Below are 16,661 nucleotides of genomic sequence, written 5' to 3' on the forward strand. Positions count from 1 at the left end.
ATATATATATATATATATATATATATATAAATATTTCAGATGCAAAAGCCTCTAAGTGACATCTGAAATTTTCTTCTAAAATGAGCATTTTTAAACATACGAGCTTGATAAAAATGCTATATGCTTTATAGTAGTGAAGTCTTCATTTTATATATATATATATATATATATATATATATATATATATATACAGTATATATATATATATATATATATATATATATATATATATATATATATATATATAAAACGGTGGTGTAGTCTCCATCCACTAGGAAAGGTCAAGGATTTCCATATACCCACTTAAAAAACGCGAGGATATGTAGCCATCCAATAAATCACAATATCATTTGCGATTTGTTGCTTTTGACATGAAACAAAGTGCCATATCTCTCAAGTCTCAAGTTTCATATTTTGCCCATTTTACTTCGGAATAAAAAAACATACTGTTTTGGCGCTCTTTAATGTGGAGTGACAGATCTGCAAGTATCCCAGACAGCTATTTGGTAAGTGTGTATTTCATACCTGGCCTCTCTGAACTTTTTCAGAACACTAGGACGGTCCTGGTTTCGTCTCCTCCTGAACCAGCGCTCCACTTGTCTACTTGACCAGCTGCATTTTTTACACAGGCCATCAATATCTGCCTGATAAGAGATGGAAGAGATCAAAAGGGTAAGCATGTTGTTCATATGGTGTGTTGTTAATTCATTAAATACAGCAACCATCTTCTGCAGAAAAGTGGCATTTTTATTATCAAAAGTGGTGTAATAGCCTAATTATGGCTTTATTTTACCAAATGCTACAACAACAACAAAAAAACCCTAACTATCCAGTTTTGCTAGATTTACATAAACACTTGAAAAAAAATCTTATCAAACACATCCAGTCAGACTATTACATGAAGGCATTGCATCAATTTCTGAAGGAGCCAAAACTACTTCATTAGATGAGGAACCTCAAATACTTGATCTGGGTTGATAATTTAATCTAATAATTAATTTGATTTATAAATCTGATATATATTTTTTAAAGGTGCCCTAGAATGTTTTTTCACAAGATGTAATATAAGTCTAAGGTGTCCCCTGAATGTGTCTGTGAAGTTTCAGCTCAAAAATACCCCATAGATCTTTTTAAATACATTTTTTTAACTGCCTATTTTGGGACATCATTAAATATGCGCCGATTCAGGCTGCGGCCCCTTTAAATCCTCGCGCTCCCTGCCCCCGAGCTCTCGACTATAATACAGTGTATAAACAAAGTTCACACAGCTAATATAACCCTCAAATGGATCTTTACAAAATGTTCATCATGCATACTGCATGCATGCGTCGGATCATGTGAGTATAGTATTTATTTGGATGTTTACATTTGATTCTGAATGAGTTTGATAGTGCCCCGTGGCTAACGGGCTAATGCTACACTGTTGGAGAGATTTATAAAAAATGAAGATGTGTTTATGCATTATACAGACTGCAAGTGTTTAAAAATGAAAATAGCGACGGCTCCGTGAATATAGTAATAAACGATAGTAACTTTAACCACATTTAACAGTACATTAGCAACATGCTAACGAAGCATTTAGAAAGACAATTTACAAATATCACAAAAAATATCATGTTATCATGGATCATGTCAGTTATTATCGCTCTATCTGCCATTTTTCGCTATTGTTCTTGTTTGCTTACCTAGTCTGTTGATTCAGCTGTGCACAGATCCAGACGTTAATACTGGCTGCCCTTGTGTAATGCCTTGAACATGAGCTGGCTTATGCAAATATTGGGGGCGTACATATTAATGATCCCGACTGTTACGTAACAGTCGGTGTTATGTTGAGATTCGCCTGTTCTTCGGAGGTCTTTTAAACAAATGAGATTTACATAAGAAGGAGGAAACAATGGAGTTTGAGACTCACTGTATGTCATTTCCATGTACTGAACTCTTGTTATTTAACTATGCCAAGGTAAATTCAATTTTCAATTCTAGGGCACCTTTAATAATTCAACAATTAGATCTAAATCTTAAATATAGTAAAATGTAATATTTATTGGTGGTGGGTAAAAACAAAATCCTGAATATAAATCATGTGATCTGGATGGAACTAAGTTCAATTCATGTTTTCAAAAAGCTTTAGAGAATCTTGCCTTAAATGATGTCTTAAACAGAGATGCTCCCCCGTGATCAAGCCACAGGCCACTTTAAACCTGATGAGGATCTGAAGTTCAGAATGATATGTTGTTAAGTGAGAGGAGAAGACGTTACCTGTCCTGGGTTTTTTGACTTTGTAATGAAATAATGTTCAAGAACAGCATTGCGCTCCACTTTGTATCTGGTCTTCTCTGAAACGCCAAGCAAAGCTGCAAGCGGTGTCGCTATTAACCTAATCAGACAGACATTAGTAGAATTAAACCATTGATATTTTTTAAGTATATGCTGCCATTATGTTCCAAACATGAATAATCAATGATGATTTGTTTGTTTTTTTTACATCCATCACATGAATCGTATTCAAAACTTGAGGAATCAACACAAAACAGTACTTTTTAGTTGCAGACTACCAGTGTTGCACAACAAAACTCTACCATGATATCAAAGCCTGACCAGTTGAAAAATGAACAAAATCACTCTAAAACCATCCAATAGTCCAGCATGACCAGACTGAGAGATGAGAAAAATAGCAAAGGCCAGTTTAAGCATTTTTGTTGTGTATGTATTTTTCTTTTTTGAGAAGGCTGCATAGCTGTTTTTAGGTCTTTTTCATACTGAAATGTTTTGTTAAATATTTAGTTATGATTTAGTGTAGGTAATAGTGTGGGTGCGTCTCAATCAGCTCCCTAGTTCAGTAATCAGGGCACTGATCAGGGAGTTTTTAAGGGCTGTCTCAATCATAGAATCCTTCCAGTGCACTGAAACTTCCTAAAAAGTCCCACAATGCACCTTGAATGCACCTGTATTTCCTTACCGAAAATTCTGAAGTACAAAACATAAATCACGTGAGCCAACTCACTACACATATTGACATGCGATAGATGTTTTTAAAAAACAAAAAACAAAAAAACAAACCATTATTTAATTATATTTCAGCATAAACATACATTGCTAGGATGGGTAATGAACTTAAAGGATTAGTTCACTTTCAAATAAAATTTTCCTGATAATTTACTCACCCCCATGTCATCCAAGATGTTCATGTCTTTCTTTTGTCATCGAAAAGAAATGAAGGTTTTTGATGAAAACATATGGCGGGCCGGAAGGTCCAAAAATATGGCTACCGACTTGTCGCGGGAATTCACTATACAATTGCCAGCAGCCACTGAGTTTACCACTGATAGGCCGGCGGTGCATCTGCATACACACTCTCCTCACGCAGCGACTCACCACTCACCACTGACTCTCCTCAGCCGGCGACTCACTTTCCTCACGCAGCGAACGACTCACTTTCCTCACGCAGCTGACCACTGACTCTCCTCAGCCGGCGACTCACTTTCCTCACGCAACGAACGACTCACTTTCCTCACACAGCTGACCACTGACTCTCCTCAGCCGGCGACTCACTTTCCTCACGCAGCGGACAAATCACTTTCCTCACGCAGCCGGCGACTCACTTTCCTCACGCAGCGGACGAATCACTTTCCTCACGCAGCCGGCGACTCACTTTCCTCACGCAGCCGGCGAGTCACTTTCCGCAGCCGGCGACTCACTTTCCGCAGCCGGCGAGTCACTTTCTGCAGCCGGCGACTCACTTTCCTCACGCAGCATTAACTCTCCTCACGTTTCTTTTCAAATACTGTGATGGTGCAATAACTAACTACATCTAGTAAAATTGATCATTTTTGTGTTGTAAATGTAATTTATTCTGAAGCAATATTCCCATCAGTGTTCTGTAAACTGTTACTGTTAAGATGTAAACTGTTAATCATCAGATTTGTATATGCCCCCTTAAAGGGATAGGTCAATCAAAAATAAAAATTCTGTCATCATTGACTTACCTTCTAGTTGTTCCGAACCTGTATGAGTTTCTTTCTTCTGTTGAACTAAAAATATATTTTGAATGTCAGTAAACAAACAGCTGACTGTAGCGAGTGACTTTCATAGTAGGAAAAAAAAAAAAAATATGGAAGTCACTGGCTACCATCAACTGGTTACTGACATTCTTCAAAATATCATCCTTTTTCTTTCTTCTGTTGAACTAAACTCATATAGGTTTGGAACAAACTAGAGTGTAAGTCAATGATGACAGAATTATCATTATCATTATTATCATCAATTATCACAGGTTTAACGATCCCTTGAAATTGATTGTCATGGCATTTTTTTTTTTTTTTTACCTTTTTAAAAAGGTACTTTTCCCCTAACCTTGGCTATCAGTCTCATGTTAATTAGAATAACTCACTGTAGGGCTTTTACCGTTATTTTTTCCACGGCAGAGGAAACAGAATCTGCATCAGAAGTGGCATTTAGATGCATGTATAAAATTGAATATGAATGTGCAAAACAAGCATGAAAAACACTGTTTAACAACTTTACAATAAAGATCTATAAAGCTTTTGTGGATTTTACAAATTATCTTTAATATACAATATTCTGAAAAAGTGACATTTCCCTTTTTGCAAAGTTCAAATGTTGATAAAATATATAACTTTAACTAAAGATACATTTTTGATTTGCAGCTGTCATGCTTAAACACTGGTTCTGCAGATTTTTGACATTTCAAAATTGCATTGTTTTTGTAACCATCACATTAGACTCAGTGAAACAGTCACTGTTTAGGGGCCCAAGCTGTTGGTGCCTTGTTTAAAATGTTATTTGTAGTGAATGCTCTTTTGAATAGTGTTATCAAATAAGGAATCTGTTGTAAGCTGATTAAATTTTTTTTAAAAAAAAAACATGAAAGTAGCGTATACCATAAACTAATGTGATGGTTACAAAAACAATGCAAATTTGAAATGTCAAAAATCTGCAGAACCAGTGTTTAAGCATGACAGCTGCAAATCAAAAATTTATCTTTAGTTAAAGTTATATATTTTATCAACATCTGAACTTTGCAAAAAGGGAAATGTCACTTTTTCAGAATATTGTATATATTGTATAAAGATAATTTGTAAAATCCACAAAAGCTTTATATATCTTTATTGTAAAGTTGTTAAACAGTGTTTTTCATGCTTGTTTTGCACATTCATATTCAATTTTATACATGCATCTAAATGCCACTTCTGATGCAGATTCTGTTTCCTCTGCCGTGGAAAAAATAATAAAAGCCCTAGAGTGAGTTATTCTAATTAACATGAGATTGATAGCCAAGGTTAGGGGAAAATTACCTTTTTATAAAGGTAAAAAAAAAATAAAAAAATGCCATGACAATCAATTCCAAGGGACAGTTAAACCTAAATGATAATTCTGTCATCATTGACTTACACTCTAGTTTGTTCCAAACCTATATGAGTTTAGTTCAACAGAAGAAAGAAAAAGGATGATATTTTGAAGAATGTCAGTAACCAGTTGATGGTAGCCAGTGACTTCCATTTTTTTTTTTTTTTTTCCTACTATGAAAGTCACTCTCTACAGTCAGCTGTTTGTTTACTGACATTCAAAATATATTTTTAGTTCAACAGAAGAAAGAAACTCATACAGGTTCGGAACAACTAGAAGGTAAGTCAATGATGACAGAATTTTTATTTTTGATTGACCTATCCCTTTAAGGGGCATATACAAATCTGATGATTAACAGTTTACATCTTAACAGTAACAGTTTACAGAACACTGATGGGAATATTGCTTCAGAATAAATTACATTTACAACACAAAAATGATCAATTTTACTTGATGTAGTTAGTTATTGCACCATCACAGTATTTGAAAAGAAACGTGAGGAGAGTTAATGCTGCGTGAGGAAAGTGAGTCGCCGGCTGCAGAAAGTGAGTCGCCGGCTGCAGAAAGTGAGTCGCCGGCTGCGGAAAGTGACTCGCCGGCTGCGGAAAGTGAGTCGCCGGCTGCGGAAAGTGAGTCGCCGGCTGCGGAAAGTGACTCGCCGGCTGCGGAAAGTGAGTCGCCGGCTGCGGAAAGTGAGTCGCCGGCTGCGTGCGGAAAGTGAGTCGCCGGCTGCGTGAGGAAAGTGATTCGTCCGCTGCGTGAGGAAAGTGATTCGTCCGCTGCGTGAGGAAAGTGATTCGTCCGCTGCGTGAGGAAAGTGAGTCGCCGGCTGCGTGAGGAAAGTGATACGTCCGCTGCGTGAGGAAAGTGAGTCGCCGGCTGAGGAGAGTCAGTGGTCAGCTGTGTGAGGAAAGTGAGTCGTTCGCTGCGTGAGGAGAGTGTGTATGCAGATGCACCGCCGGCCTATCAGTGGTAAACTCAGTGGCTACTGGCAATTGTATAGTGAATTCCCGCGACAAGTCGGTAGCCATATTTTTGGACCTTCCGGCCCGCCATAAAAACATTCCAGGATTATTCTCCTTATAGTGGACTTCAGTGGCCTCCAAACGACTGGAGGTCAAAATTACAGTTTCAGTGCAGCTTCAAAGGGCTTTAAACGAAACCAGACGAGGAATAAGAGTCTTATCTAGCATTTTTGAAAAAAATACAACTGTATATGCTTTATAAACACAAATGATCACCTTGCACGTGCTTCCGCTTTCCGTATTCTTCAAAAAGCTTACACTGTATGTCCTACACCTTCCCAATTCTACTTATGGAAAAAAAAAAAACTGAACTGGCGCCACGTTTGTTCCGTAAATTGACCATCAACCGTTTGGAGACTATTGAAGTCCACTATAAGGAGAATAATCCTGGAATGTTTTCATCAAAAACCTTAATTTCTTTTCGACTGAAGAAAGAAAGACATGAACATCTTGGATGACATGGGGGTGAGTAAATTATCAGGAAAATTTTATTTGAAAGTGAACTAATCCTTTAATTTAGCTAACATTTATAGTGTTGCGAGGATATGTAACAATCAAAGTATCTATCATAATATACTTTTAAATAACAAACAATTAATGTCAGAAAGATATCTGTGCTTCTGTTGTTCATTAATACAGATATACATCAACAACATTGCCATATCGTTGGAAAGGGAGCTACAGAGCTGACTGAGACGCCGCACCCTGTATCTTGTATTTAGGTTAGCCAAAAACCATCATTATATATTATATAGAAATGTCAGTAGGCTATTTTTTGTCAGCTTATAGTGTAGCTAACTACTTCAAATGGGTAGCTTTACTTTAAAATGATCTTTTTAGCTTGAAAAGTTACTCATATCATATCTGTTGCAAAAGTGGATCATTTACAAATTCTCATGCTGTCCGTTGAAATATACACCCTGGGGTGATCGATCAAATTTCCATTTAAATTTCCATTTCCTGCAACATAATCATAGAAATTCCACAACCAGCTCACCTTTCAAACAAGTATCTGACTAGCAGGAAGACTAAAGCGTACGGCACAGTGACGTAGAGGTGGGAAACTCTGGCATAGACGAGCCCTTCCTCGTCTTTGAGATCGGCCCACGTGAGGTTCCCCGGCAGCCATAGCCGGTCCCACCACAGCCACTCGCCAATCATACCAATCATGACCACGATCTGTTGAACACAGCAGATGACAAGCACAGTTAGAGAGACTGCATGTATCACATATTACAAATAAAGTGTTTTCAGCCCACACTTTGAATACTGAATTCATTCATGGAGAAAGTGAGAACATGAAATCAAAATTGACACCATTTACACTTTTAATACATACAGTGCCTATAGAAAATCATCATACCCCTTTGAAATAGTTACTTTATTTGTCGTACAGATTGATAATCAAAACCCATTCCAAAATAAATAAATAAATAATTAAAAAAAAAGGAAAGAAATGAAAAGGAAAAGGATTACAACAAAAAAGGAAAGAAATAAGCAACAGTTCTGAAAATTAATAATAACAAAAAACCCTGAAAAACTAGAATAACAGGGTTTGGAAAAGTCATCATTCCCCTGATTTAATGCTTCATAGAGACACCTTTTGCTTTAATTACAGACATTCATCTTTTTGGATTTGTCTGTACTAGCTTTGCACACCTAGATTGTGGAATATTTGCCCATTCTTCCTGGCAGAATTGCTCAAGTTCGGTCAAATTCTGTGGTGAGCAGCAATGGACTTCTCTATTCAAGTCCATCCACAGATTTCTATTGGATTTAATTCAGGGCTCTGACTTGGCCACTCAAGGACATTCACCTTCCTATCCTTAGGCTATTGTATTGTTCTTTTGGCGGTATGTTTAGGATCATTGTCATGTGACCTGCCCATCTTCAGCCGTCTAGAAGAGGGACGCAGGTTTTCCTCAAGAATTTGGATGTACTTGGCAGCATCCATTTTCCCTTCAATCCTGACCAATCGCTCATTCCCTGCTGAAGAGAAACACCCCCACAACATAACGCTGCCATCATCATGCTTCACAGTAGGTATGGTGTGTTTTGGGTGGTGTGCTGTGTTTGCTTTTCACCAAACATAGCGCTTGGAGTTCAGTCCAAAAAGGTCAATTTTGGTCTCATCAGAGCATAGCACTTTTTGCCAGATGGCATCAGAGTCTTCCAGGTGTGTTTTTGCTTCTTTCTTGCCACCATGCCATACAAACCAGCTTTGTGTAAAGCTTGTGAGGTAGTTGTCACATGCACAGACCGACCAGTCCCAAGCCTTGTAAGTCCTTCAAAGTTGCATTAGGCCTCTTGGTAGCTTCTCTGATCAATGTCCTCCTGGCTCGGACATCCAGTTTGGACGGACAGCCTAAACTAGGCAATGTGTTGGTGGTGCCATACACTTTCCACTTCTTAATGATGCTCTGAACAGTACTCAGAGGGAGAGCTAAAGCCTTCGAAATGTTTTTGTAGCCTTCTCCTAACTTGTGCCTTTCTACAGCTTTATCCCGGAGGCCTTTTGAAAGCACTTTCCCAACCATGGTGAATTCTTTGCAGAACCATTCACTACTAACAGTGGAATATTCAAGAAACAGCTGGTTTTATTCTGAAGTAATCAAAACCACTACACTTTACCAAACCAGGTAATTAATTTTTAATAATCCTCACTTTTATTTTCACTTTGATGGTTATAATGTGTACATACAGCTCAAAACAGTTAGACTTAATTTATTTTATTTTCCAGGGTGTAATGTGACAAAAGGTAAAGATTTTCACAGGGTATGATGACTTTCTATAGGCACTGTATTCCTGGAATTAATGTTCGTGATACATCAGTGCATCAAGTTTCATAATGTTTTATTTATTATCATCATTATTATTGATACCTACAGTACAGTCCAAAAGTTTGGAACCACTAAGATTTTTAATGTTTTTAAAAGAAGTTTCGTCTGCTCACCAAGGCTACATTTATTTAATTAAAAATACAGTAAAAAAACAGTAATATTGTGAAATATTATTACAATTTAAAATAACTGTGTACTATTTAAATATATTTGACAAAGTAATTTATTCCTGTGATGCAAAGCTGAATTTTCAGCATCGTTACTCCAGTCTTCAGTGTCACATGATCCTTCAGAAATCATTCTAATATGCTGATCTGCTGCTCAATAAACATTTATGATTATTTTCAATGTTGAAAACAGTTGTGTACTTTTTTTTTTTTTTTCAGGATTCCTTGATGAATAGAAAGTTCAAAAGAACAGCATTTATCTGAAATACAAAGCTTCTGTAGCATTATACACTACCGTTCAAAAGTTTGGGGTCAGTAAGAATTTTTATTTTTATTTTTTTGAAAAGAAATTAAAGAAATGAATACTTTTATTCAGCAAGGATGCATTAAATCAATCAAAAGTGGCAGTAAAGACATTTATAATGTTACAAAAGATTCGATTTCAGATAAACACTGTTCTTTTGAACTTTCTATTCATCAAATAATCCTGAAAAAAAATATTGTACACAATAAATGTTTCTTGAGCAGCAAATCATCATATTAGAATGATTTCTGAAGGATCATGTGACACTGAAGACTGGAGTAACGATGCTGAAAATTCAGCTTTGCATCACAGGAATAAATTACTTTGTCAAATATATTCAAATAGAAAACAGTTATTTTAAATTGTAATAATATTTCACAATATTACTGTTTTTTACTGTATTTTTAATTAAATAAATGTAGCCTTGGTGAGCAGACGAAACTTCTTTTAAAAACATTAACAATCTTAGTGGTTCCAAACTTTTGGACTGTACTGTACATATCAGTACATAATTTAATAAACATTTCATTGTAGCATACAGCATAAAAGTTTAATTGGGCACGCATAAATATGTGACTGTAGAACCTTACAAGAAAAGATTTTTCTATTATTTTTAAAGAGAGATGTGAGAGAAGATTTGGGAAATGAAATAGGAGATATTTGGAAATTGGAGGTTCAATTTTTTATTAAGGACAAAAACTCAAAATCCAACAACAACAACAACAAAAAAAGAGGGTAATACTAGCATAATAATAAAATAATGGTGTCATCTCATAAAATGAAATAAAATATTTTCATTGCAAAAGTATTATAAACATTTGTGTGCTGAATATATAATTTAAATCAAGAAATAAATGAGTAATTTTAGAGTTCGATATATAGCCTTTAAAGACACATAAGCAGTCATGATGAAATCAGACTTATTCAGCGCTGTGGATTTATGCCATAAACCAAAACAGATCCTTGTTATTTTCATTATTATTATTCCTGCATCCATCTACACCTACAACAAACGTGCTATGAAAGCAGAATCTTGATAATACCACACAATAAAAGGTCAATTATCAAATTATGTAGAGACTTTCATGAAAGTATGTGTTAAAATGGTTGAGATTCTGTAGCTCTTGTTATAGGCTATAACTGTGCAGATTCTGATAATCCAGTTTTTGAGCCCTAGCAAAGGACTTGTCCAATTTGTTTACTGTAAAACAGCTCTGCTGCTACTGAAAACAGTGTTTAGGGTCGACGCTGACTCGAGGCAAAAATTACACGCTTATGTACCTACACACACCTGAGAAGCGACCTGATCTGGGAATACAAGTAGAGCTGGTGTGAATTAAAGTTCAGATCCATTTAGTGAATTACACCATGCGTAATCACACCTCACACCCAAGTTAATACCGTCTAAGTATTAGTTGTGATAAACACTGAAGCTGTGCTAGAAGGACATTTTTAATGAGGCTATCACAAAATAGCCTCATTCACATAAATGTGAAAGTATGTCACAGACTAATTATTGAATTATTACGTAATCCTGGGTTATTTTAGTTCAAGTTTCACACTATCCAGACTGGGTTAGTAATTAATCCTGAGTATCAGGTTTTGAGATATTAAACTGTACTGTAAATCCTGGGTTAACATTGATTGGCTTGGCCAAATTTTTAAATACAGCATAACAAAGGTGATTTGAAAGTGTGGTGAAACATGTAAAGCAGGTTATACCATAATATATATATATATATATATATATATATTATACACACACACGCCTCATTAGTGGCTGTTCCAATGGGCCGCGCTATATGTAAGCCGTCCGCCATATTGGAACGGTCAAAACACTGGTCTGTGAACATTCGAGAGAAAGTTGACTGTGTATGAATATGGGTCACTATGATTTTGCCAAGTAAGACATGTTCCTGGATCAACATATTTTGTTGATCCTGGAACAATCATTCCAGTCTGAAAATTTAGTCTCAACCCTATTCCTACCCCTAAACCTAATCCTACCCATAACTTATCTCTAATATCAAAGGGGAAAGATAGGTGAATAACATTGATGTAGAAGCACCTAACCCTGGTTGCAAGCCTAAACTTGTCATAAACGGTAAATTGTCCCACAAATCTGATTGATTGATTGGAATGTTGTTCCAGAATCAACAAATATGTTGATCCAGGAACATGTCTCACTTGGCAAAATCACGGTGACCATATGAATATCTATATCTGCTAATATCTATATGAAGGCATCAGCTAACAAGACATTAAAAAGTTACAATAGCATCAAAACCTGTAACATTATGTTAGTACATATAAAAACAGAAACCAACACACTCTCACCTCTGAAAGGTTATCCCATTTCTTCAGGAATATAAATCTCAGCAGATTCACAACCTGAAGCTACGCAATGTTGTGGCACATCATTGATACTTACTGAGAGTGACGACACGTTGACTGTTCAAAGATGGCGGACACACCGATGTGTTATTGGCAGACATATTTTAGATAAAACTGTGATACTTTAGTTTATCCGTTTTGGACTTGGAAATACATGTCGATTTATCAGCAAGGGCAATTAATTGGCTGATGTTTGGAAGTTATCAGACAACAGATGTAGCATTTAAAATGATCGATTATAAAGATAGTATACATGTGCACTACTGTTCAAAAGTTTGAAGTCAGTAAGATTTTTTTTTTTTTAAAGAAATTAATACTTTTATTCAGCATGCACACATTAAACTGCTCAAAATTGACAGTAAAGAAATGTATAATGTTACAAAAGAACTCTAATTCGAATAAATGCTGTTTCAAAAACAACCCAAACTATTGAACTCATAACTAACGGCTGACCTTTGGAGTCTGATGATCTTTTAATGTATCTGCTCATTCCTTTAACCATATATAATTGTTCCTTTCTATTATTTTGGCTTTGATCAGGCAATCAATGGCAGTCTTTCTCCCTGACTGTACTATGACCAAAGAGAACGACCAGAACACCATGTCAACTGAACATAACAAAGAGCTCAGAGTCTGTTTGAACAAGACGCTGAGTAAACAAAGCCATGTCCACATGTACAGATCACACAGTCCCTATCATCAGTCCCTTCAACCCCATTACTGACACACACAACTCTAATGATACACTATCACAAAGCCACTATCTTCTTTGTTAACCATTTCTGATAACAAGAAACTAGGATAGATTAACTGAATAGTTCAAATTCAAGAACCGACTAACTTAAGCTTACAAAAAATTTCAAACTTTAGCATTACAACCCAGCTTAAAATGCAGTTGTCATTTGTAAAACACAGAAATACAAAGAGACCATGATGGAGTTGCAATTGCTAAAGTTCAAAGATTTATATCCTCTACTTTGGCCAGTTATTTAGATCTTTTCACAGCATCTCGACTAAATCTGGTCAAGAATTTTCTAATCACATTTTGATTAGTGCCAAGCCAACCACAAGAGATTTCGGGAGGAAGAAAGAATTGAATGCGAGCAGAACAAACCTGAAGCTTCTCAAAATGCCAAAATACAAATAGAAACAACAGAAAACCTGGGTTTAACACTTACTTCCAGTCTTAAAACCCAAAAAGCTCTTGAACAGGCAGGTTTCCACAAGCTCTACTTTTCATTTGAGACACTTTCCAAACATCTTGCATAAAAGTCCTCTTATTTTCTACATTTTTCTCGTTTAAAACTCAAGATCAAAAAGTTGTTCTGGTCAAGTCACAACCAGTGGCGCTGCATTAACGCAAGGTCAAGAAAACCCACACGCTTACCTCTGCTTCCTGTCAGCGGTTCAGGTAAACGTCTAATCTCACGCCGCTCGCTCTGCGTTCCGCCGCTGACGGTGGGAAAGTGCGTAACATGACAGCACCGCTGCTCAAGAGCCACGGGAATGCTCTTTGTTTGAAGTACTTTGCGGTCACACCCCTGCCTTAGTAGCAATTGGCTTGTTTCTTCCCCTCCCTACTTACCTCCTCCTTACCTTCTGTAGGTTAACAGGCATTCTGCGGGTTCGCTCATGCACACACGCACACACAAAAACTGCGCCCTAAGGACTCACCTCATTTGCATTGTGCAACTGATAATGCTGCAAGGTGAGGGAGAGATAGTGCGTGAACATATACGCAACCAGATAAGACAAAAGGACTTACAGACAGTCAATGACTCAGTGCCATGGGGTGTGTTTCGGCAGAACACGCTGCCTGTACTTGCACCCATTCACTACCTGGAATTAATTCAGTTATTTATAGCAGTGGATCTCAACTCGTTTTATACTTCAGGACACAATTTTTACATTGGACATCAAGTGGTGACCAAAATTGGTGCATAAAAAGTAAACAAAAAAAATGTATGTTAATCATGAACTACATAAATCCAACAATATGATTACTATGATGACACAGAGAAATTTAAATTCTGGTCCTTAAATGTCTCTTGAATGGGTGAAACTCAACCCATACATTGTGGTTGACATAAATCACATTTATTCGTGCTACAAGTGAAACCATATTTAATCTTTTTCCCTTTTTTAATCTAATTTGGCTGACTTCTACTAAGCAATAGATATATTTAGACCAAAATTATTTTGCTCTGATCATTTGGTTTGTAGCATTATATTATTTATATTTAGTATTTTTTTCCTGCCCTTCACTTTGCTTGAGGTCAGTAAGTTTTTTTTAATTTTGAAAAAAGTCTTTTATGCTCACCAAGGCTGCATTTATTTTATTAAAAATACAGTAAAATACAGTAATATTGTGAAATATTATTACAATTTAAAATAATTATTTTCTATTTGAATATATTTTAAATTGTAATTTATTCCTGTGATCAAAGCTGAATTTTCAGCATCATTACTCCAGTCTTCAGTGTCACATGATCCTTCAGAAATCATTCTAATATCATTATTTGCTGCTAAAGAAACATTTATTATTATTATCAATGTTGAAAACAGTTGTGCTGCTTCATGTTAGTGTAAACCATGTTTTTCTGTGCGTTCTAAATATTGTTTAGTGACATTATTTGAGTGTTGCACAATTTAATCAGGTTGATCTATATTGAAGAGCTAGACCAAAATGTGTTATCCTCTGGGATCTTTAATTAATTTAATTAATTAACATTCTCTAGTAACATTCAAGTTGAGTCTAATCATCTAACAAGCCTAATCATTAATGTAAGCACCAGCTATGAGATGTACTGTAGTGGTGCTTTTCCCTCTGAAGCTGTTGATTCTGGAGATTTGCGTGAGAACTGATGGAAATTTACTTGCTCTCATTAGTTGGACTTAGTGATGCAATTTAAATGCTAAATGATGGTGTTGGTCCTAATCCCACCATCCCATCCAGTGGAATAAACATGCAGTTCATATACAGTGGTATGCGAACGTTTGGGAACCCCTTGCAGAATCTGTGAAAATGTGAATAATTTAATCAAAATAAGAGGGATCATACAAAATGCATGTTATTTTTTATTTAGTACTGTCCTGAGTGAGATATTTTACATAAAAGATGTTTACATTTATTTCACAAGACAAAAAAAAGCTGAATTTATTAAAATATCTCCGTTCAAAAGTTTGTGAACCACTGATTCTCAATACTGTGTGTGGTTACCTGATGATCCACGCCTGTTTGTTTGTTTTGTGATGGTTGTTCATGAGTCTCTTGTTTGTTCTGAGCAGTTAAACTGAGCTCTGTTCTTCAGAAAAATCCTCCAGGTCCTGCAGATTCTTCAGTTTTCGAGGATTTTTTGCATTTTGAACCCTTTACAGCAGTGACTGTATGATTTTAAGATCCATCTTTTCATACTGAGGAAAACTGAGGGACTCAAACACAACTATTAAAAAAGGTTCAAACATTCACTGATGCTTCAGAAGGAAATGCGATGCATTAAGAGCCGGGGGGTGAAAACTTTTGAACAGGATGAAGAAGTCCAAATTTTTCTTATTTTGTTGAATTTTTTTTTTTTTTTTCATTTAGTACTTACCTTCGGAAGTAACAGAAGATACATGCATGTTTCCCGAAAGACAAATTGAGTCTAATTTACTTTGATCTTTAAATTCAAAAAGTTTTCACCCCCCGTCTCTTAATGCATCGTGTTTCCTTCTGGAGCATCAGTGAATGTTTGAACTTTTTTTAATAGTTGTGTTTGAGTCCATCAATTGTCCTCAGTGTGAAAAGATGAATCTCAAAATCATACAGCCACTGCTGGAAAGGGTTCAAAATGCAAAAAATCCTCGAAAACTGAAGAACCTGCAGGAGCTGGAGGACTTTTCTGAAGAACAGAGCTCAGTTTAACTGCTCAGAACAAACAAGAGACTCATGAACAACCATCACAAGACAAAAAAACAGTCACTATCTGGATTTTAATAGGCAAATACTTAATCTATGAATGGATCATTTTTGCAGTGATTATTATGTTTCTAGCATGTTTTATGTTTGGCAACGGTTCTTCTAACCCTTAAAGATGGAGTGTGCAGCTTTTCATTTCTTATACAACCATATAGGAAGACACATCATGGTCATAATTCAGGATGATAATGTCAAGATTCACCAGGGTTAAAACTGTAAAAGAATGGTTCAGAGAGCATGAAGAATCATTTTCACACATGAATTGGCACAGACCTTAAATTCATTGAAAGTTGAACCAGAAATTGATGCACCTCTTGATGGAAATAACATCACAACATTTATTTCCATCAAGAGGTGCATCAATTTCTGGTCAAGATCTTGTATTGACAATGCAAGAGGTGAGCACTCTGTAAAGTCTCTTCCAGCACATCCCAAAGACTTACACTGAGGTTAAGGTCAGTGTCAATTCATGTGTGAAAATGATTCTTCATGCTCCCTCCCAACAATTCTTTCACAATTTGAGCCTGATGAATCTTGACATTGTCATCCTGGAATATGGCCATGAAAAGCTGCACACTCCATCTTTTAGGGTTAAAAGAACCGTTG

The 16,661-nt window shown here is 36.1% G+C and overlaps 1 protein-coding gene across 2 annotated transcripts in view; it reads right to left on the bottom strand.

Annotated features, from left to right (window-relative positions):
• The window catches only part of cers3a (ceramide synthase 3a), a 31,249-nt gene extending 17,153 nt beyond the window's left edge, over positions 1–14,096 (bottom strand). The window contains exons 1-4 of one of the 2 annotated variants that reach the window (XM_048183794.1): positions 13,485–14,096; positions 7,390–7,571; positions 2,260–2,377; positions 526–644 (exon numbers count right to left, since the gene is read on the bottom strand). In XM_048183794.1, the coding sequence (XP_048039751.1) occupies positions 526–644; positions 2,260–2,377; positions 7,390–7,562 (410 nt within the window). In that variant the 5' untranslated portion in view covers positions 7,563–7,571; positions 13,485–14,096. The other variant, XM_048183795.1, reaches the window with a different exon arrangement.
• Between the last annotated feature and the right edge of the window lie 2,565 nt (positions 14,097–16,661).

The sequence above is a fragment of the Megalobrama amblycephala genome, linkage group LG3, assembly GCF_018812025.1.
Source record: "Megalobrama amblycephala isolate DHTTF-2021 linkage group LG3, ASM1881202v1, whole genome shotgun sequence".
Taxonomy (NCBI): domain Eukaryota; kingdom Metazoa; phylum Chordata; class Actinopteri; order Cypriniformes; family Xenocyprididae; genus Megalobrama; species Megalobrama amblycephala.